The 24,576-nt window shown below is 31.7% G+C and overlaps 2 protein-coding genes across 3 annotated transcripts; one reads left to right on the top strand and one right to left on the bottom strand.

The window, feature by feature from the left end:
- Positions 1–3,525: 3,525 nt before the first annotated feature.
- On the bottom strand, positions 3,526–20,931 carry sotv (exostosin glycosyltransferase sotv). Of its 2 annotated transcripts, XR_016316581.1 has the most exons (8): positions 20,219–20,931; positions 18,772–19,528; positions 13,762–13,945; positions 7,807–7,966; positions 7,290–7,410; positions 5,876–6,034; positions 3,841–5,464; positions 3,526–3,790 (listed from the first exon to the last, which is right to left on the bottom strand). XR_016316581.1 is itself a non-coding variant. In XM_089703271.1 (7 exons), exons 1-7 carry the CDS (start codon positions 20,752–20,754, stop codon positions 5,243–5,245), a joined length of 2,139 nt encoding a protein of 712 aa, XP_089559397.1. In that variant the 5' UTR covers positions 20,755–20,931; the 3' UTR covers positions 3,526–5,242. The 2 variants fall into 2 exon arrangements, 1 of the variants encoding a protein (XP_089559397.1); XM_089703271.1 differs by having other exon boundaries at positions 3,526–5,464.
- A 407-nt stretch (positions 20,932–21,338) lies between these two features.
- On the top strand, positions 21,339–23,291 carry LOC149482797 (guanine nucleotide-binding protein subunit beta-like protein 1). Its single transcript, XM_089703535.1, has 2 exons — positions 21,339–21,611; positions 21,987–23,291. The coding sequence occupies exons 1-2, from the start codon at positions 21,462–21,464 to the stop codon at positions 22,809–22,811; spliced, it is 975 nt and encodes a 324-aa protein (XP_089559661.1). The 5' UTR covers positions 21,339–21,461; the 3' UTR covers positions 22,812–23,291.
- Positions 23,292–24,576: the final 1,285 nt, after the last annotated feature.

The raw sequence follows: 24,576 nt of genomic DNA, 5'->3' as shown, positions 1-24,576 counted from the left end.
TTTTGCTAATCTTAGCTAGATGAGTGCTTCCTTTATAATTTCTATATAAAAAAAATATCACAGTTATCCTTACAATCAGTAAAATTATAGGATATAAGTATTAAAGTTGCCTTCTTGGAGAAAAAAATGAATTTCGATACATTTCGTTTTTATAATAATGAATTTCCAGAATACTTTTTGGTCCAATATTTTCTTATGATAAGCGAGTTTATAGCAGCGACGCATCCCTACTAATATTATAAATGCGAAAGTAACTCTGTCTGTCTGTCTGTTTGTTAAGCTTTCCCGCTTAAACCTCTCAACCGATTTTGATGAAATTTGGCACAGACAATCTTTAGACCCTGAGAAAGAACATAGGCTACCTTTTATTAAATATGTACCACAGGCGAAGCCGGGGTGGACCGCTAGTAAATAATAAACTCATCTGTGTAAATTCACATTCGGTCGCTTTGCTGGGAGGGGGTAAAATTAAATAATGTCTACAAATTGATATGTCTCCTTTTATTCACAGTATATAATAGACTATTTACACGCTGTACATCGCAACAAATAATATCTATTAAGTACTTACTTACTCTTTAAAACATTTATCTACAAAACAACAAAAGGTTTTATGATGATGATTTTTGTACAAGATTGAACAGTGTCAAGATTTTAAAGAATTCAACAAATAATCTTGCTTCGTGAAATACAAATATTTTTCTTATAAATTCTAATATCAAGTCACATAATCGAATTGCTTTATCTATAAAATAAACAATTATTAATAAACATTCATTATGCGAAATATAAAACAATTCAAAAAATATCTGGGTACAAATAAAAAATAGCTACATGTATTCAAAACCCGTGATTACAAATAAGCAAATATTTTAAGAAGTATGTACTTGATTACTAAATAAAACTATTGTTCTGAACATAATATAATATATGTGTATACATTCAAAACCTAAGCGATTCAACATTAATTACTACAACTCAACTAGCTGCGCACTAGTTAAAAAAAACATAATTTATGGAATACATTTTCAATTTCAATTTTAGGCCTTATCAATAAAAATGGCGGCAATATGTACTTTTACACGAATTCCATAAATTTTTGTTCAAATTAAAAAAAATCGTTACCAACATGTCAAAATTAGGCAGACATTCATTACATTTCATTAAAAATAAGCACATAGACAAATCTACATTATCTACAGTACACATCAATTTACAATCTAGCATTTACCTACACAAATTGATTGCTTCAGTCTGTCATTTCATAGCGTTGGTAACTTCAACTATAGAATTCCTTTCCTTAACTCATTTAAATGCGTTAAAACCATAAATACCTTCCTCGAGACTAGTCGACAATTTCTTTGGCTGCGATTTATTATGTCGTGTTAAAAATATAGCTCTTTACAAATTATACTTAGAAATAAAATTTATTAAAAATTCTGTACAAAAAAACGCTAAATAAATAAAGATGTAAATGGCATTTCAAAAATTCCTATGATTAGTGTCGCTACTTAAAATATAGTAGGTATGTTAACAGAAATATGGAATCTTATAAAAGTAAAAAATATTTCTATATTATATGTAAAATAATTAATTAATCTATCTAATAATAATTGTATTCCACATTATAAATATAATCGCGTTTACGATATCAAAAATTTGATATTTAATGAATTACATTAGAGCTGTTGGAATAAAAGTAAAAAAATGGCGCTTATCTGTCAATACAACAAACATTATCAGGTTTACTCAAGTTTATATAAATCACACAAACATACCAGGACTAACATATAAAACGCAATTTCTAGAAATCTGTTTCACATCGAAACGAAACACAATAGCTCAGACTACGTTCATGTTATGTAAAATATGTAAAAACAAAAAATTGCAATGGATGAAAATATAAATTACAAAATGAAGAATGAAGTTTTTAAAAAATTGCGCTTTATACACGATATAAAATTGAAAGGGGTTTGAAACTTTTTGTATGGACGCTGGCATATCGACCCGCCGCCATTTTGATTTTTTTTCAAAATCGCGGCGCACGATTAAAGTGGTATGTATGGATAGAGGACACATAGAGGAACAAAAAATGTCTCATAACATAGTACCCTAAAGCGTCACATTACCGAGATATTTGGAGGTAAAGATTCACTTATGAGTACAACGACATACACTAAAAATTGGCTTATTACGTGTCTATACGCATAATATTATCTCCAAATAATCACTCCCAGGTAGATTATTATTATTACAGGAAGAAAGTAGGTATTCATTACATTACTTACATTTTTATGTAACGTATGTATGTTTTTATGTAATGAATGTACCTACTTTCTTCGAATAAACTGTTAATAATAATAATCTACCTGGGAGTGATTATTTGGAGATAATATTATGCATATAGACACGTAATAAGTCAATTTTTAGTGTTTGTCGTTGTACTCAAAAGTGAATATTTACCTCCAAATATCTCGGTAATGTGACGCTTTAGGGTACTATGTTATTAGACATTTTTTGTTTGTCTATGTATCCTCTATCCATTCATACAACTTTAATCGTGCGCCGCGATTTTGAAAAAAAATCAAAATGGCGGCGGGTTGATATGCCAGAAAGTTTCAATGCCCTTTCCATGTCAATTAGTCGCGATTCATCAACACAACTGGATAAACATAAGGCAATAATACAACCGCGATACAAAAAAAATATATCGCAAAATGTTGCGTTCTACATCTACCATCTACATTTCGTGCGATCTCCGTACAATATAACAATATCTACATTTTCTTTAGGAATAATCCTTCATACAAGCACCGATATGTCAAAATGGACTAATTTTCACCTAAAGAACTACATTTTTTTCATTACATCTTTTAGAATTTTTTTACACTTCTAGGGACAGGCGAGCGTGTTAATTGATTTTAAACAATATGAATATAACAAAAAAATTACTTATAATCGTCTATAGAATAAATATATCATTATTTTTGAACGTAAATTAAAAGTTTTGAATTTCCTTTCAAAAATATTTCCAAATTATATCCAATAAGAATATTTTAGGATATACTAACAAACAAATAATAAAATTATAGTTGATTTAAAATGTTTTTGGGTTATAATTCTATAAATATTTCTATATTCATATAAAAATTAATAATTCACGATACACACGTCTCCACAGTACCACAATAAATTGACAATTAATAATTAGTATGAAAAGTACATTGAGATAATATTACTACGTATGGAGGAGACACCACGAACAAAATCTGTGCGCCATTTTTTTGCTCTAACTAAGTTTTAAAAATTATTATCTAGTTAGGTACTTACCGATGAAAGTTATTCCTTTGCACTTTTCCTTATTATTTGTGCAATATCGTAACACACACGAAGGCATATTTGATGCGTTTCACTTTAAAACCATTAAAAAGAACCGCTCAACATACGCCACATGGCGTATGTTGAGTGGAACATAAGTGATGTAGGCGCTGTCGTCTCCATATTAATATTATCTCAATGGAAAAGTATTACTTTTTTTAATCGGAAAATTTGTAAAATTATTGCATGTTTTAAAATATGTGGTCTATAAAAGTATTTCTGAATATTTTAAAACATACCATGATACAGATGAATTTGTATGACATCGTAAGTAATGTTTTACCGGACCACTTATTTTAAAAGTATAAAGTAATATTACCCATTTATCAAATTGCATTTTCACAATACCTTTAATAATTTTGTTTTCTTTTTTAACACTGAATATTTAGAATTCACAATAATTCAGAATTAACTGTCATAATGTCACAATGCAATTTATATGTATGAAATTAATGATGTAACAAAACTTTTAAAACATACAAGTATTCTTATTCATAACAATATGAGGGCCATAACATGAGTAGACAAATAAAACCATGGCACAGGTATAATTAAAATTAAGGATAAAATATAGTCTTAATAATTTCAAATGGGACGGGGCTATAAATGAAATGAATCATAATAAACAGATAATACAACAGCTATGAAATGGTATTAAAAGTAGTTATTTTCCTTTGCTTGTTGGATTTTTGAAGTAAAGAATATATAATTAATCTTAAGATATGTATGTTTCATTTTTTTTGTTATTATTTCCTTTCTAAACTGTTAAACATCTGGAAAAAAATATAGCACCGTCCCGTAAACACGAAAGTATACATAACACAATTCAAAAGAGGATTTTAATGGTAGTTAAATCTACATTACCCTGGTATATGGGGGACGATTCCCATTTTTACTTCGCTTACAGCCTTTCGTTATTTATTGTCCATACCTCCGAAACTAATAGGAGCGTCTAATTTAAATCATACATTCGCATTGTCAGTCGAAACGATTCATAATTACTTAAAATATAACTCTACGCCTTAACGCTTTTTAATCCAATTATTTGAGAAAATCGTGTGAAAAATGTGTTGTTCCTTAAAAAAACTTGATACTATACAACGAAGCACTTAAAGCTTGTAATTGTGCTTATTATTCTATACTATGACCACAAATTACACCTAATTACAAAATAGCCAGAAAACACATACAGACGTCAAGACTGACAATACTTAACACTAAATTGTAACACAATTTACGACAAACTGACTGTAATAAATAACAATTCCTTACATTTTCGCCCCTGGCAATTGCTTGTACAAATTGAAATGTATAAATCTTCATATATTTATGACAAGTCAGGGTGGCCGCTTATTTTGGTGTACTTCATGGATTTTTACAGTTTATTTTTTCATGATCAATACTTCTTAAAAGTATTCGTTTATGACCGATATTTAAAATTAAATATACAAGTCTTAGATTTTATAACTACACCCCCTTTTAAAAATCTCTACAATCTTACTTCCACTAATAATTATTATTGGAAAAGACAGAAATCCATCAACAAACTTCATTTTTTCCAAATGCGGATTAAACGTCCGCTATTTAAATAAAATACTTAATACATTAAACATGACAAAAAAAATAGTACGTAATATCGGCCAATCATAGACAAAACATAATTGACCAATCACAATCAACACATTTTTACGCATAAATCAAGTCATGTCTATATGTTGATCATTTGCAGTTTTATGAAAACCCTATTAAAGCCTATATCAAAATGAACAATAACACAGAACTTAACTTTTATCAAGCAAAAATGCCACCCTAATCCTGCCAAAAGTTCTAACCAATTGTTAACCAACAAAAGTATTTATTTAATTCACAAAGCGCCTATATCCGGGTATAAATGTGGTATTCCAGATCCCGTTTCTCTATACTGTAGTGGGTCAGCTCTAAATTCAACGGACTTTAGAGCCATGTGTCCATATATTTTGGTAAATTTGTCGATACAGGCCGATCTTTGTGACATGTGCTTTGCGTCCGCGGATAACATTTCTGTGTTTGTACACTCGGGGCATTTGAATTTCTTTCGCGGTGTCACCTGAAAAAGTATAATTTATTGGGTTATTTACTAAATTAAAGTGAAAAATGAATTCAATTTTTGCAACCCCTCAGATCTAGAAGTTTTATTGTTGCTGGAGGTTTAATCATAAAGTTACAACTAAACGATGAAGCTTGATAACGATTAATAGATTTAGACGTTTATTGTTAAAATACCAAGTTGTTTATGTTTAGGTAATTTTAATAAGTTGATACGTTTTATAAAAGCAAATTATATTGATTCTATATATCTATCTATCGACTTATCAATTCTTCTCGGTAGAATCGAAATCTTTAGAATTAATATCAGTTTAAAGAAAATACTATTCATAAACGCTTCTACTTGTTCAGTAGGTAAATGAAACTTTTTCGTTTAATTTTTTTTTTCAGTACAAATTTAAGTGTAACTCACCTTAATAGGTGCTTTCCTGGTAATATTAGCGACCAGGAAGTTCATAGCGATATCCTCACAGTTGAAGTTATCGTCGACCCACTGACGAATCTCCGCGGGCATCTTGTACGTGTAGTACCACGACCAGATCTTGTGGTGGAACGCGGCGCCCGTTAACACCTGCAAATAAACATTTTCATATATAAATGTGATTTAATATCGTAAGATTACAAATAAGTATACAATAATAAAGAAAAAAATGAACGCCCTACAAAATTCAACAGATGTTTTATAACATACTTGAACTGCATTTACATAAGAGACTATGAATTATGTGGCAAAAATAATAAATTCGACAAACTCGCCATCTCGAATACATTTAGACTATGTCGTACCTATAACTCAATTTTCAACGTACACACAGTTTTGTATGTCTTAATTCCGATTAAGGGGGCGCATAAAGCAAAATAACCAATCTTCTATTAGATGATACGTGTAATATGCAAGACCAAATCTAAAAAATAAAATATATATCAAACTAGACGATATGTTCAACGATTCTGTTTAATCAAAAACATAAAATATTAAAATTTACTCGATAAAAAAAAATCACCAAGTTAGCTCTAATTTTCACACTTTTACGTTTTCTACTTGACATGGTAATACTTATTATGATTTTTTTTTCACAAACAATTATATTAAAACATTTGCAAGATATTTGTCAGAGCATTTTGTGTAATTACTTTTAGTTTTGGTTTTATCTGCGATAAACCACTTTTATCGTGACAAAATCAAACGTTTATCTCGAGAAAAAAAGAGCGCCAAAAGTGGTTTATCGCAGATAAAACCAAAACTAAAAGTAATTACACAAAATGCTCTGACAAATATCTTGCAAATGTTTTAATATAATTGTTTATGAAAAAAAAATCATAATAAGTATTACCATGTCAAGTAGAAAACGTAAAAGTGTGAAAATTAGAGCTAACTTGGTGATTTTTTTTTATCGAGTCAATTTTAATATTTTATGTTTTTGATTAAACAGAATCGTTGAACATATCATCTAGTTTGATATATATTTTATTTTTTAGATTTGGTCTTGCATATTACACGTATCATCTAATAGAAGATTGGTTATTTTGCTTTATGCGCCCCCTTAATGTTCATCATATTTGTATGAATTGGAACAATCCTAAACACTTAGATGTAAAAACAAGTGTGACGATTTAGATACGATTGTTATCTCTGAGAAAAACTGTGAGCTGAATCTAAAATTACTGAATAAAATATGTATTAATAATATAGTATAAAAAAATCTGAAAACTATATTTTTTGCTTCGATATCGATTACAGATCACACCCCAAGTATTTAAAAAAAATTAAATGTACAGTTTCGACTTTCCTACGATTTTACTCTATGCATAGGTATGTTCCTTACCATAGATATCTGATTGGTCCACTCGCTATGATACTTCCACGAGCCGGTGGTATTGTCCCACACGTGCAGTCGCGACGGGAACCCAACTATTCTGTCGGAGAACTCCCGCCATACGTCAAAACTGGAATAAAATAGTATAAAATGCTAAAAGTTTTATATACGAAATCGTACGAATTAATTCATAAGTGAGAGTTGAAATTGATATAACCAGTAAAAACTACTTTAAGTAATTGGGCGATGCTAATTTCAGTTAAAAGTGTCGAAACTGTTTTTGACTATATTACTAGTAAAAAGTATTAAAGTAAATTAATTAAAAGTATGTAAGTAAGTAGTTACTTTTGGTTTAATACAAGTTACAAGAAATAACGGAAATTAATATACAACACTGCTTAAAGTGATCTACATAATAATATAATCAAACTAAACTATTTTTGAAGGAGACACCTACTTATAGTTTAAAAATTTTCAATAAGGAATTTTTGATATCCTTCAGATCTTAGAAATAATATAAACTTACCCAAACTCCAATTCATCTGGCGTCAGCATAATAATATCATCGTCTATGGTCAACTGACATTCCGTCTCTATGTCGTCGTAGGGGAAAAACCTGTTCGATAATTTGTTCTCTTTGGTACGTATGATTTTCAACGGCTTGTTTATTACCGGCCATTCGGAGGCTGTAAAAAAGGAAAATATAATATAATATAATACATCTTTTATTTCATCACAATCAATTAATTTTTTTACTGCAGGAACGGAAAGTTTTATATTACACTGAATAAAATTAATTTATTCCAACTTTTTTAATTAAATTTTAAAAGTATTGGCTATATACTTATGTACTTCAGTTTCAGGTTTAAAAATTAAGACATGAAAAATGAGAGAAAAGTCATGTAGATCGTAAGATAGCTAGCAAGAGAATAAATTGATAACCAATTTTTCATGGGATTTAATGCTGATAGAATATACCACCCATTTATATTTACTAATGAAACCCAATTTATTTAACTATTTATGTATAAAAGAGATAAAAACAAACCCCAAACTCAGTCTCCCGAAACAATGAAAAAATATCACGACATATGTCAGAAAAACAACGTACAAAGATAAATTATTCTATCATTATCGTTATAAAATACACAAAAAAGCGCTTAAAACATTTTATTCTATTGCACCGGCGTAATTACAAGTGCGTCATTATGCATTGTCCCCTCTTCACGTCTCCAACACAAGTGTATGTAAATAACAAAAAACTCAACAGAACTTTCTTCATTATTTTTATTACAGTCGCGTTTTATGTCTTCATTAAGATTATTCTTTGCGATTTATGTCGGCGAATTTTTTTATCTGTGTTTAACATTATTTAATATTTTATTGCTGAATAACTGATGATTCCATCGATTGTGTTAGGTAATTTATTTTTAATTCATATTCTATTTTATACGTAGATGTGTTATTTACTTCATCGATAGTCCCGTCTTAATCGATCCAGCCCATACAATATTGGCCGGAAAAGGTCGACCCTACTTAGCTCTCTGATATCATTGTTTTTGTTAACATTAATATATTTATATTTTGTTTAACATATAGCGAAATACTGCTTATTGTCAGTTTGTCATATGAATAGGTACTATTATTTTTAGTAAAATCATTTTACAGATATAAATATAGATAAAAACGAATGCTAATGCTTCCACTGAAAAGAATCATAAGGCTGATTCAACTCTACATTTTTGTTAAATAAGATATTATTCATCTTGGCTGTAACAGTTTTGACTATCCAATGAAATCAACAAACATAGTTGGTATTATGTGGCTTTAAAAAAATTTGCTACTATCTATACTAATTTTATAAAGCTGAAGAGTTTATTTGTTTGTTAGCTTGAACGTGCTAATCTCAGGAAGAGATAGTATTAGACATAGAGTCCACTTATCGAGGAAGGCTATGATAGGCTTATCGTCACATGTAGACCAATAAATGCGGGTAAAACCGCGGGGCACAGCTAGTGTTAGAATAATTTGGCGTAATTATAAATGTATATTGCACGTCCGTATTGGTAAAGGTAACGAGATATAATTACAAGAAGGAAGCAGGGTAAGGTATTTGTGCGATGCTTTCACAAAATCACGATAGTAACATACTTTTACATATTTGTGAAATACGACATTTGCCAATATGGCATGATAGTATTCGCGGTGAAAACTGTGACATCATCGATTGTATTCAAAGATATTTTATTAATATGCTCATGCAATACATAAGAATTGCGAGCATTTAAATTATTTATCGTTCTTGCTATTAAACGATCTCGTTCATAAGAACTAGGTACTTCAGATTCGTTGGCGGAGTTAATGACTATTGAAAAATATGTTATAAACTTCGTGGTTTTCAATATAAAGAATATGAGTAGATATATATTTGTTTATTAGTTGCCTACTTCCCATTGATTATAGTATATAAAAGTTTTTGTTAGTTTAGTATTAGATAGTTTTAGATAGGTATTTTTCTAAAATTTCTTTTAATAGATATGTATAGATTGTCTAATCTAAAAATGAACGCCCCTCCACTAAACTAAATTGTTTCAATGTGTGAGGACAAATAATTATTGAACCACTTTATATGTGTGCGCGCGTCAATTCTACTGCAAACTTTGACACTCGCGCACTGATTTGTCAACTAATCGGGCGATCAGTTCAGGTGCCTAGCATTGTATGGCGGGGAGAGCGCGCTATGTACGGAATGACACGTCCGTTCTGTCGTGCATCGCGTCATTTATGCACTAGTTGGCCAACTGGTCCTGTCGTTCGGGCATGGACGGGACTGGAGGACTGAACGACCAATGAGGCAGACCAATTTGTGTGTATTGCGTCTATACACGTACTTTGAATGTGAGCGTAAACACAGTGGAGGGGCGTTCATTTTTAGATTAGACAATCTATACATAATTTATAGTTTAGTTAGCTACTACTCAAATATGTTTATCCAATAATCCACATATGATGAACTCGCCGAAACTCAATGCGGTTCACTTTGGAATCCGACATTGTACATAGCATTCCAACTATAGGAAAATGGATATTGCTTAACCGCACTCTCATATAGATTGTTTTATAGTTCATATGTTAATAAATACGATTCTAAGAACTATTTCATAAAGCAGTTCTTATGACTCAATTACTTACTTCAATTTATGACTGGACTATTTTGTTATGAGCTATCCAATAATAAGCTCTTTCATAATATTCCTAAAAGACGCCTAAGAGATTAGTCATAAAGACAAATCCATCTATATTAATAAGGTTAACTCACACCGCCGTAAAGAAAACGTAACACAAAACTATGTACATAATTAATCGAGTGATCAATTATACATCTGAAGGAGAAACTTAATTAAAACGAGAAATTTTTCCTTTGGAATTATTGATAGTCCATTAGGGTAGGGGATACTTACGCCTACCCGGCTAAGTCACGAGACTTACGTTACAAAAAGGCTTGTATAATTAAAAAGCCGCCCAGGTACGATACTATTTTGAAACGTTTTCAGTAAGAGTGCACTCAAGGGCTGAACACTTTTACAGCTCGCTTTGTACCCGACATACGAACAATGCCTTGTTGACCACCTGTTAGTGACTGCGCTTAGACTCAAAGCGTCGTAGTGGAAGCTGTATGGAGCTTAAGCGCAGGCTTTAGATTATGAGACCGGGGAAAACGGCATGTTGTGATACATAATATGATGGAATAACGTAATATTTTATTACTGGATAATATTACAATAGGGTAACGACGGATATATTAGATAATATTTTGGTTTGGTATATAATATAAAAATGTATTGATCTTTGTAGATTTATTATCATGCATCATCAACCTATTTGACGGGCTGTTACGTTATTAAGTGTATCGCGGCGCGAAGAGATCTCGTATGCTTTTAGAAGTGAAATATTACTTCATAAATTTAAATCAATTTTTTTTCTTGAATCATAACATTTTTTTCACATTAGACAGTTTCAGAGTGGATCTTATAGACTAGAGTAGATAATTTTTGAAACAAAAAAAAATCGCAGTCGGATGAAACCCATTAGAAAAGGAGGGGAATATGATAAAAATGTAAGAAAAAATAAATTACGGTCAATCCGAGTTCGGGAAGTGGGAGGGGGGAGCTTTTAAGAGAAAAAAATGGTCTCTCTCGATTTCCGACAAAACTACAAGTCCTACGGAAAAAAGTTCAATGGCAAAGTTGTAGGTAATAAAAGGATCTACAACTTTTGTATTCACAATTTTTTCACATAACCTCAAAATTTAGGTGAAAAATTCAAAAACCCAAGTTTTTGGTTTTTTATTTTTATCTACTTCAAAATTTATTGCTTTTCTACGAAATTTGGTGAAAACTTACTTTATTATGTCTCAAATACACTGTAATTTATTTGATTGAAAATATTTATTTTTTCGCCTTATTTTGAATTAATACCAAAAAAACAACCTAATTTTCAATCGAAAAGTCACCCGTCAAAATATCAGCTTTTTTCAAAAACTTGGGGTGCCTTTTATTCATTGAAATCTCTACTTTCATATGGTGTAAAAAAAAATAAACACCACCATAGTAAATGTTCTCAGGAAATGCATACAAACAGTGTGAAAATTAGCTTTTACTAAATCAGGCACACTTCTCGAACTACCTGAAATGTTTATATCGACATCATTTTGCTTTTGAATATGCTGTAAAATATTAAACTTAGAACAGATAATTATTTTTCTTTTGAAATATTACCGAAAAGCCGATACAAGAGAAGATATAGAGTTCGAGAAGTGTGCCTGATTTAGTAAAAGCTAATTTTCACACTGTTTGTATGCATTTCCTGAGAACATTTACTATGGTGGTGTTTATTTTTTTTTACACCATATGAAAGTAGAGATTTCAATGAATAAAAAGCACCCCAAGTTTTTGAAAAAAGCTGATATTTTGACGGGTGACTTTTCGATTGAAAATTAGGTTGTTTTTTTGGTATTAATTCAAAATAAGGCGAAAAAATAAATATTTTCAATCAAATAAATTACAGTGTATTTGGGACATAATAAAGTAAGTTTTCACCAAATTTCGTAGAAAAACAATAAATTTTGAAGTAGATAAAAATAAAAAACCAAAAACTTGGTTTTTTGAATTTTTCACCTAAATTTTGAGGTTATGTGAAAAAATTGTGAATACAAAAGTTGTAGATCCTTTTATTACCTACAACTTTGCCATTGAACTTTTTTCCGTAGGACTTGTAGTTTTGTCGGAAATCGAGAGAGACCATTTTTTTCTCTTAAAAGCTCCCCCCTCACACTTCCCGAACTCGGATTGACCGTAATTTATTTTTCCTTACATTTTTATCATATTCCCCTCCTTTTGTAATAGGTTTCATCCGGCTGCGATTTTTTTTATCTTTTCATTATTTTTAAAGGCTTCTACCCCAGTCTATTATGAATAATGTAAGTTGCATGCCAAAATAAATCCAACCAAAATTAATCTTGCAATGAAATGAATACCACGCGATAGTAGAGCCACATTCGACGTATAAATTAATTCGTACACACTTTACATGGCACAAAGTATCGAAAAACATTCGGACATTATCATCACATTGCACATTCAAAGACAAAACAGCGCCGATCTCTATTGAAAAAACATTGAAAGTGTATTTAGATTAATAACCAATTCGGTAGAGCGCAAATAAAAAACGTTCGTAGTGCGTGCGAAATAAAACAGATATTGGCATCTCAATATTTAATTTCACTCTCAACACAATATCGCATGTACGATGAACAGTTATATTACACGCTCTGTTATTGTTTTTCAAACAGCGTATTATTTAACACCATCCTTTTCAGTACCCGAGCGTAATAAATAACGAGTAAACATCAAATGGAAGTGCTTAATCAAATGTGAAATTTAAATAATAAATAACATTATAGTTACCACGGTATATGGGTAGTTCGAAATAAGATACGAAATCGCATGTTTAAAGCCATTTATAGAGACATAAATGGAACTTTATTAATTACTTATTGTTGTATCGCACATTACTCATGTTTTACACTGAATAATACAATTTATATTATATTCAACTTTTGCATGTACGGCATATTACCTTTTTTATTTTATATTTTTATAAATATTCATTTTACAGATAATCTAGATAACGTTGCATTATTATAATGTTTCAGTTTCTGAACAAAAAGGAGGTTACGGACGCTAGTTACTAGTTATTATTCTGTGATTACCATTACGGTAATATTTTCTCATTTGTCTGTCAGTTTACTTTGATACTCTACGTACATTATACTTATAAGCACACCGATAAATAAGAATAATTTACGTTTACCTGTAATATACTACTAATAATATACGGTCCCTACTACATACACGACTGAAGTACAATCACGTCGATCCACTTTATCTAAAAGAAAATTCCATACAAATACACAACTTACCCGGCGGCGGTTGCAGCTTCTGATTATTCCATACAACGAGGATTTTCGCTAAACTCGGCGTTCGCACCAATTTTCTTATAAGCGTGAACAGACTTTCAACGCGGTCATATGTTAGTATGACAGCAGTGAAGCCGGGCGCTTTCGGGGCCGTCTCTGGTAGAAACAGCGGGTTCACTGGTCCGTACTAAAAATAACAATTCTTTTGAGCATGTATGAATTTGGATGTCGAGATGTATCGACATTATTATATTTTGGCTACCGCACTATTATCTATGGGTTGAAACTTGAAAGGTTTGTAATTTAGGTAATAAATAATGCTAACGTGCTATTACTACTATGTGGATTTAGTGACAGATACAGAACAAATCTATTAAAATCCTTTCTAAAAGTATTCTGTTTACATTGTTTCTCGATTCTATCATGAAAACTACATTCAAAAATAGATATTGTATTACTAACTGGTACATAAAAACTAAAAAAGACCACCAATACTCAAACAGTAAATTCTGAATACATATTTCGACTATAGTTGCGCGCAGTTTATAGGATCAATATAAGGAAAACAATGGACATCGGCCGAATCATATAAAATATAAAACCGCACGTTTGCAGGCTGTCGATGCAACTACGTCATAGCCACGTAAAAAAGAAAGGTTTTTGAACCCTATAGGTGTCAAACTATGTCAAATTAATATTAGGTACTAAAATAATTTATGTTCTACGTAATTTTCATTTGACATCGTCTGCATGCTGATGTGATGAAAATTAGGTAACAATACAACGAGTTAGGACTTAGATGAGTAACATGAAATTGTACGTGTTCAGTATCTTAAATACCTTTAGAACAATTTTTATTTCTTAGTAGTATGGAGTTATTTAAGTATACATAAATTTAAATTATCACATGAATATCCAATGAACTGATTTACACACTACATTCCTTCTACATTCATCAGTTCAGTACATGAATATTTATTATTAGGCAAAATATTAAGCTTCTTATAAACATCACGATATCATTTTAAAGGGATCTAAAGAATTTATTACTTTTTTAGTAGTTGGCTACAAAACTAGAATACGTGAAGGCCAGTTTCCCTTTTGGGACGTGGAGCAGATGCTTTTCAAATGTTCAACTGATCTATTTTAAATTAAATAGCTATTTAGCTTTTACATAGAACGAACATTTTTCATTAAATTTTGTATAGCTTTTGTATATAATTTTATTTATAATTTAAAATTTAATACCCAACGCGCAACGGCGTTAATAATTGATTACTATCATAGAGCCTGAATTTTTATTATTCATATTTAAACACTAACGAGGATGATAATAAAGAATGTTTGCAATTAAAATAATTATAACTGTTTTATTATCGGCCTTTGCGGCTGGAATTCCCTAGGGAAATGCTCGCGTTATCTTTGAATACAAAAAGGTTATAATTTCATTTCGAATTAGGTTACGCCACTTCAAAAGTAGGTGAACTTAAGAAACGTTAAATGCCACGGAAATATATTCTAGGCTATCACAATGCCATCATAGCTAGCATAGTGGTGTCAAAGGCGCCTTCGCACTCGCCAACGAAAACGAGGGGCAACAGAGAGTAGTTGTTCAGACGAAAGCTGCACACAAAAGAATCACTCTCAAGGCACTGAAGAACGACTGGATTGAGTAAAATGAGCAACTCTAGCTTCGATCCTTATTTGATATACAAAGAAATGCTTCGCTCTAGCAGAGCATAAACTCTTTTTGCTAGGATAATCTTCAGTACAGTCAGCAATGATGTCTCTGTGACGCCCGTAGCACACCTCCGCTGCGATACCATGACCGCGGAACCGCTAGATGAATTCCGCTGTGATCAAGTGTAGTTTGATTAGTGGAACCGGCATCGGCGAACCTCATGCGAGTCAGTCAAGAATGTGGTCAAGAAGAAACGATCGAAGTGAAATGTCGTCGTTATCGGAGTCAGAGGAAGAAGAAATATTATTGTGGACTTTAACTTTGAAAATACATAAAACTCGTAGAATTTGGGTGCATGAGATTAATAAAAAAAGAAAGATGTAAAGTACTCGAGTCCCATGAAGATCGTTTCTATACATTTTTTAGAATGACCCCTCAGAGTTTTGACGCCCGTAGCACACCTCCGCTGCAGAACTGTAACAGCGGAACCGCAGTAGTTTCGCTCTGTCTTGTCCCGTGTACGAGAAGCGAAACAGTAGCGAAACTGCCTGTTCTAACACATACATTTAACTATTTTTTATCTCTTTCTTCGCGCGGTTTCGCCGATCTCTTCTAACGCCAGCCACACTACCGCGCTCAAGCCGCTATTTGTTTGCGGTGCCGCATTGTTTTCGCGCGTGTTTGTCAAAACCGACAAAAATAAAACGCGGAACTACATTGTTTTTGTAAAAGAGTATGTAAATCATCAAAACTCTGTGGGGTCATTCTAAAAATACATATGTATATGTATAGAAACGATCTTCATGGGACTCGAGTTCTTTACATAGTAGGTTTTCTCCTAATTTCTTTCTTTTTTTATTAATCTCATGCACCCAAATTCTACGAGTTTTATGTCTTTTCAAAGTTAAAGTCCACAATAATATTTCTTCTTCCTCTGACTCCGATAACGACGACATTTCGCTTTGATCGTTGCTTCCGGACTGACTCGCATGAGGTTTCGCCGATGCCGGTTCCGCTACTCAAACTACACTTGATCACAGCGGAATTCATCTAGCGGTTCCGCGGTCATGGTTTCGCAGCGGAGGTGTGCTACGGGCGTGATTATTTACATACTCTTTTACAAAAACAATATAGTTCGGCGTTTTATTTTTGTCGGTTTTGACAAACACGCGCGAAAACAATGCGGCACCGCAAACAAATAGCGGCGTGAGCGCGGTAGTGTGGCTGGCGTTAGAAGAGATCGGCGAAACCGCGCGAAGAAAGAGATAAAAAATAGTTAGATGTATGTGTTAGAACAGGCAGTTTCGCTACTGTTCCGCTTCTCGTACACGGGACAAGACAGAGCGAAACTACTGCGGTTCTGCTGTTACAGTTCTGCAGCGGAGGTGTGCTACGGGCGTTACGCCTCACTAGATATTTCGATTTGCGTAAGAGTATAAAATGTATACGAAAATGTATACTTTTTTATATCAAAAGATTCATCTATGCGATATCAAAATTTTATTGTATTACAATGTTTGTAAACTCTGTCAATCATAATAATAAGATGTTAAGGAATGAATGGAATGTATGTCGTATATAAATCTGGAATTACCTCCCGCTTTCCGTCGTGAACCTGTATGCATTTATACGTGAGCATATTTAAGATAACAGATAACCTAGAATTTAATCTGCGCTACATACTGTGCGATAAGGGCGGGTTAATCAGATAGTTTACGATACATTTTTAGGAAAACATTATTATTCTCAATAACTACGACTCTTTGTTAAAGCGACGATCAATAGGAGTATAATAAGATACTCGACAACAAAAGAAATAAATTAATGAGGTCCCTACTTTCTTAGCATTTTATTTAAATGAATCCCATTATGTGTCATACGCACAGAAATGTTCATCAAATTTCGTGGAAAGGAAAAGAAAAAACTTAAGACAAAGTATCCGGTCCTATTGAATTTTTCTGACTACATTGTTAAAGAAAAAAATAATTTAGTGATAAGTAATTTAAGCCATCGGGTCCGATATAGGGTGTCAACGTATACTTTGTCCTAAATAAACATTAATGACCGACGTTCAATGATTAATTTGTCTAAATTAAATGGATCGAAGCGTAAACAAAAACTAGATACTTTGGTTTTATGTGAGGGTTGCATAGTTCTTCGGATAGGTTTTTATACTGCCATATATAAGTTTTTTGTAAAGTCTGACCCTACGAACTTATGCATTTCATATTTCTTCGATCCGATTTAGGCTTTAAAACTATTCGGTTGTACTTACGCGTTCGCATTAACGATTATCAAAATATTAATAGAAAACCCTACACAATTTTCTTAAAATTTATTTGATTTTTATGGTTATTTACGAAAACGAAATAAATTATATTCTAAAACGATTATTTCAACTGCGGAACCTACAGTAAAACTAAGCAAGTCTATTGACTGTCTCTGTTCCCAGTAGACGAAACGGTAGCTCTAAAGGCACAATTGCATACGTAAAATATCTCGTCAAAAGTTCTTAGGAAAGTCTTAGACCTCGTCTTCTATACATCGACCGATTGATAAAGAATTAAGAAACCAAGGAACATTAGAGCAAATTATAATAAATAGAATATTTCGCTAATTATTTAATCAGTGTTAAACTGTATGTAGCCTTTTAAATATACCTTTCAGTCACGGTATTGTATAATCGCATGCAACCATTTCCAAGTCTTATCACCATTTCCAAGTTCATTATCTGTTTTAGAATAAAAACCACGGGCTGAAACCAACTCAGGGTGAAGGCCGCGCGTTCATATCGTGCAAAACTTTGCTAACGTTTTCTAAACATTTAAAAGCTTATTATTGAGATAATGACTATTATGCTTCCATTATGGTAGAAACAATAATATAACACTATTTAAATATTGCTCTTTATTTTATAACTGTTTTAAATGAATTTTATTTTGATTAAAATAATGAACATTGTTGATCATCCAATTGAAATGAGAGTAACAGTTGCACCCAGATCTTTTAGTTTGAACTTTGATCACAATTGATTTTATTGTGTTTAAAGATGTTTGGTGAATATTAATTATAATCCCTAAAACTACATACTATGTTCATGTTATGTTTTACAAGAAGCCTTGAAATTTCTTCTGCTAACCATAATCCGTTTATGTTAGATATACTATTACTTAAATATTTTAAAGATATTATTTTATAAATAATGAATCATCATTTGGAAAAATGAATTACATAAATTCATAAATGTAGGTACTATGAAATCATAATACACAAACTTAAATTACTTCAAAAATTGATTTATCAGTAAAAATAAATTAAAATGTAAAACTTACCAAATGCTCTGGCATGTTCCAGTCTTCATACATTCTCGCGGACAATGGAAACACTTTTTCATTAAAAATTTCCAACATGGTCATTGTAATTTTTTCTATGCTTGCAAAATATCTTTCATAGACCCATCTCAATTGCCAATATAATTCCCCGCGCCTCTCCTTGCTCACTGAATGCACGATTTTTAATAAATTCTTTATATTATCTTCTGGTACAAAAATTGCTATTCTGTTCCAGTCTATATGCGAGTTAAATGGCATGACAATTGTGTCCGCTATTATTATTGGAATGCATTGTGACGCTAGGACATCGAGAAGCACAGCCTGGATCAATCTGGCGCTACGTACAACAAGACAGAATAACCCATTCTTTAAAACATCTGGATAAGCAAACACTTTGCCTGTTGTGTACTCACAGCGCATTCTATGATCGTTGATATCGCTCTTGCATCTATCCAATAGTAGTAAATCATTCGACGATGATGCAATACCTTGTAATTGCGCCAAATAATCTGAAGGTATGTTGGTCTGCGTTGATACGATGAGATAATCTTTTTGTTTCGGTTGCGTGCTATCGATAGAGTACGCTATTGGACTGTGTAGGGGCAGTGATATATCGAAACCGTATCTAAAGGTCCATGTATCAAATCCAGAGCCTGCTATAATGGCTTTGCTTGTGTTGAGATCAATAACTGTATTGTAGTTTGGAGCAGAGCCGGGGACAAAATTGAATATGAGATGATTTTCTCCATTGTTCCAACTATATGGGAAAATTATTTGATTAACAATTGTAAATTAAGGTAAAATAAATACTTATTTCTTAAAATTAGCTTATACAGTAAAAGCTCTTCATTTGTGGGCTATATGTTGTTGTATGTAAATGTGCTGTGAAGAAATCGTGAATATGGAATGGTAATTTGTATGAGGTTATAGGGGACATGTTCCTAGGTTACAAAATAAAAAAGGAAATACATAAAGAAATCAGTTTAGTTGAAGTTTTAGACTATAATATATTAATGAGTATATCTTAAGGTTTAGGCAATGGTTTATAGAACTTATTTTTTCTTGCTTGGCAGAAAATTTGATTCGTGAATAAAGTATCTTAGGCTGTGAATATTGGAATCACATTTTTTCAATCCGCGAATAATAATGAAAATGTGAATGAAGGAAGCGCAAATAAGGATCTTTTACTGTAAGTGTTTGTGGATAGTAGTGCATTTACATTTTCATATATAGTTCCTATGAAATGAAAATTGAATTATTAAATAACAAATTGTTCTATTATCTTTAAAATAATTAAAATAATATTTTATATTCCATACATAAAGCCATAAAAAAATAATTATTGAATATTTTTCAGATGTAGCTTAGCATCTGTTAATGTATTTTTTGTTTAATTTATTGCAACTCTTTTTAATTATTTCATTTCATTAATAAAAAAATTACTTACTGTTTTAATGACTGCAGGATTTGTGAAACATGTTTTTTCGAAAAACGATTTTGATTCAAAGTATCTATGCTTGGTATTAATAAACAGGCTTCGTCAGGATTAGATGTATAATATTTACTATTTTTTATTGTGTCTAAAATTTCATAAAACTCTCTAGAAAACGATGATATTGCTTTCCCATCTTCAGTTCTGTAATCTCGTAAAGGGTAAATGTAAATCGTTATCTTATCGTGGCCTCCTCTTCCACATTTATAGACATTAAAGCAATTCCAATAAGTGCAATTCACAGCGCGAGGCTCCGAAAAAGGAGACTCGTTTTCCAGTTTTACAACAGGCAAGTTCACTGCTTCCAAATTCACTGTTTCGTGGAATTCTGTACGCGGTGTGCTTCCAGCAAAAACATTAAACACTACAGTAAACACTAATGATATCACTATAAACAATAGTAGACCGACGAAGAACCTATGATACAGAATTTTCCTATACGATTTATACTTCGAATGCTTGCTCGTTTTCAGATGCAAATCCGCAGCCATTTGTAATTTTAACTATTAAATTAGCACTCTTAATTTATATATGGCACCCATTATTAGGTACATGGATAATCTCTCATTCAAAACTTCATGAATTTATAAAACACTGTACAAAGCTGAAGCTTCTCATTAATTTGAGAGATGTCTAATGTCGACTGTCGATACATCAATGACACGAACGTCTGAGTTCTGACAAAACGTTTGACAGCTAAACAATCTACTTGCCATATTTAATATTTTTGTCCTATTATGTAAAAAATATGCATGTGTACAATATTTTAATGCAAAATTTGCTAAAGTTATATTCACGTTACCACTTTATTTATTTTAAATTTAAGGTACCCAACAAAAGAGAGTAACAAATTTAACTTTGTATAAAGGTTAATCATAAATCCATAATGGAAATCGTTTTGAACAGAACGTTATGTAAGGTAATATATTAAATAAGTTACATATCATGATTAATTTGCTTTAAAATCAATAAATATGTATATTTCATCATAAATGATATTTGAAACTCATTGGTTTATTGTTACTAATAATATTGTGAACGCAGCTATAAGTCAAAACGTAAATAAGTAAACTTTCTTGTTTTCATGTCAGTTTTGTGTTGTGCGTAGTTGTGGTTCTGTTTCTGATGGCTTAATTAATTTTATTATTATTTTATTTTTATATTCCGGTTACATATTTCGGTTTGAGCTTGACCCAAGATGGCATTACTACCCCCTGACCCAGTTTATACAATCCGAAATGTCGATAACGTGCCGGTTTACTCTTTGGCGTTTAACTTTCTACCCGGCGGTCTCGAGAGGTTACTAGCCGGTTCAAAGAATGGATATGTTTATGCATACAACCTTCAGGTGAGATCTCACGATCGAAGAATATTGAGTTCTGTTTACGCCTAACATATAACTGCGTCACAAATTGAAATATGAAGCACTTAAACTGGTGCCATAACGCTTTGTTTACTACCCTCGATTTGCGACCTAGAAAAACAAGTGTTCGTCTTTGTGCGTTATTGCCAAATGCACTTTTTTCGCACAAAAAATTATTAACTTTAAAAATTAATAACTAAAAAACTACAAGTTTCCTAACGATAATATTTTGGAATTACAATCTTACATTACCTAGCTAACTAAAAATATAAATATTTCCAACAAATTCGTGCGGCAGTTAACTAAAGCCAACCCTAGGTTTTTTATGTTAATTGTATTCTTATACTTTTCTGTTTACAGACAAATCGAGTTCAGCAAAAAATCCAAGTCGGTCAAGCTCCCATTCTTCATCTTTTACACACTGACGATCAGTTAATTACCCAAGAAAAGGGTGGAAAATATAAAATTTTTAATTTAACAAACACTGGTTATAAAGAAGCATACAAAATTGACATTGACTATCCTGGTTTTTGTCGTTTTGAAGCCAACACAAAACTCAAAGTGCTATATGTACCTGATATGGAATCCAAAATCAACATCTATAATTTTTCTGGTGAAAAGATTGGATGTTTGAAGCCAGAAATCCAAGAGCCAAAGCTTGGAGATCCAATGTGCATGAAGTATATAGAATTAGCATCTGATAAAGCTCACCTGCTAGTGGGTTATGAAGCTGGATGGCTTCTTCTGTGGGATCTCAACACTAGTCAGTGCATTGGTAAACTTCAAACAAAAGAATGTCCGATGTCAGTGGATTTCTATATGGAACAACAAAGGGGCATAATTGGAAATGCCTCAGATGTGATACAAGTATTTAGCATAGGAAGAAAAGACTTAAGCTTGGCCCACGGTACAGACATAACAATAAAAAATCCCGGAATTAATAAAGTACAGTCCCGTTTGGATGGAAAAGTTTTTGTTTCTGGTGGCTGGGATGGCCATATAAGAATCTTTTCTTGGTTTTCACTTCGGCAACTTGTTGTGCTCACTGAACATAAGCGAGCCATACAGGATGTTGCATTCTCCAATCAAAAAGTATCAATGTGGAATGCAAACATAATGGCAGCTGGAGGACTCGATGGAGTTATTACCCTCTGGGATTTATACAACAATAAAAATAATAAATAATAAATGCAGCTTCTGCTTTAAAACATTTCTCTAATTAGAATTGTAGCAACTGACAAACCAAGTTGAATGATTGATAATATAAAATAATTGTTCTGTTTTCATAGCTTCACTACAACCTAGCTGCCTACAATTACTTTTTTTCTATGTCAATCATCAAATTGAGATCTATTGATTTATAATTCAGCTGCATATAATCTCCAACATTATTTTTATTTTAATTTTATTAAAATGTGTTGATTTAAAAACCTCATTTGAATATTACTCCTTTTTAACATGTGTATTGAATTGGATCTCATTTATTTAATATTGCAGATAAAATTGACAAAAAATTAAGTACAATAATTTGAATTTGACATTGTGGCCAAGCTGGTAGATTAAGTATAATCTTGTTACAATAAACCACAAATACTGATGCCTATTTTCTGGAATTTTATTGAGTACTGTTTCCATTTCAATTATTAAAGGTATTCAATTAACTTAAAATGTTTTTTATTTCATCATATTAGAAAATATACAATGTACTAATCAAACCAACAACCTATTGTAACTAAAAATATGTTCTATAAACATTTGTAATTTGTTTTTTTCATAATATTCAGTTCCTTTAGTGGTCAGTGGTTAAAGCTATCTATACATATAATAAATCTGTAGAAGGGTCAATTCTGTACATTGAAAATATTGAAAAAATAAATAGCAGGGGGTGTTACTGGATCGATCCAGTATGTTGGTATCGAAACAAACCCAAATATGTGATTAAAAAAATTTTTGTCGATGTCTGTCTGTATGTGAAGGCATCACGTGAAAACTAACATTTCGATTTTGATGGAAATTGGTATAATTATACCTTATTATCCTGGGCATAAAATAGGATACTTTTTATCCCGGAAAATTACGTAGAAAAAAAAAATCTTAATTTTTCCGCGCGGACGTAGTCGCGGGCGGAAGCTAGTCCTAAATATAATGTCTCCATATGGTCTCCATATTTACCTATTATTTGACTGACAATGTGCAGAGCCTCTGAATATTTTATTTTTACTTATATTTTATTATTTTCAAATCGATTGGTGGAAGCTTTAGTTAATCATTAGCCAACATACTTAATTATTTTCTAAAAAAAAAGTTAACTGCATCAAATTGTCAGGTAATAGGTACCTACAATATGGGGATGTGATTGTGGAATGTTTTCTAATTAGCTGTTTTTGTTACGACGCATGTTGTTCCTTATCAACGAATGTCCCAAATAGCCCAGATAATAAATAATTTACAAGTTGAAAGCTATTAGTGAACGCATCAAAGAGCACCTATCTCCGCATGTCAGGATAACCAAAATTATGTATCGACGTAGGTACATTGGTGAAGAAAATATACAGAGTTATCAGATAAAGTGCACTGGGTAATTCCGGCGGCGGGGTAAATACGTGTAATATGTTAAATATTGATTAAGAAATTAATATGGATACTAAATGTTTAAGTAAAACCTATATAATATAATATCTTCATGCCATTCCTTCACGATACTTACTAAGTATAAAGCTTCTATCTAAACCTAAAGTGATAAACACAATTTTCCGAAATTAGGTACTCCAATGCACTAAGAGATTCTAGAATATAGCTATACTTTTTTCTTATGAGCCCATTGGATAGTCCATTTGCAATTACATTTTTTAAATCTGAGGTACGATTATCTCAATGGAGGTACGTAGAGTTTTACTACAGTAAGTACACTTTACAAAGTGCCTATATGTATTTACCAAGTATGTTTCGA

This window comes from Colias philodice, chromosome 14, assembly GCF_061535455.1.
Source record: "Colias philodice isolate Cphi_HAF_F1 chromosome 14, ilColPhil1 Martin Lab GWU primary, whole genome shotgun sequence".
NCBI lineage: Eukaryota > Metazoa > Arthropoda > Insecta > Lepidoptera > Pieridae > Colias > Colias philodice.
The sequence above is the reverse complement of the archived record's forward strand: the minus strand, read 5'-3'. Positions and strand labels throughout refer to the sequence as shown.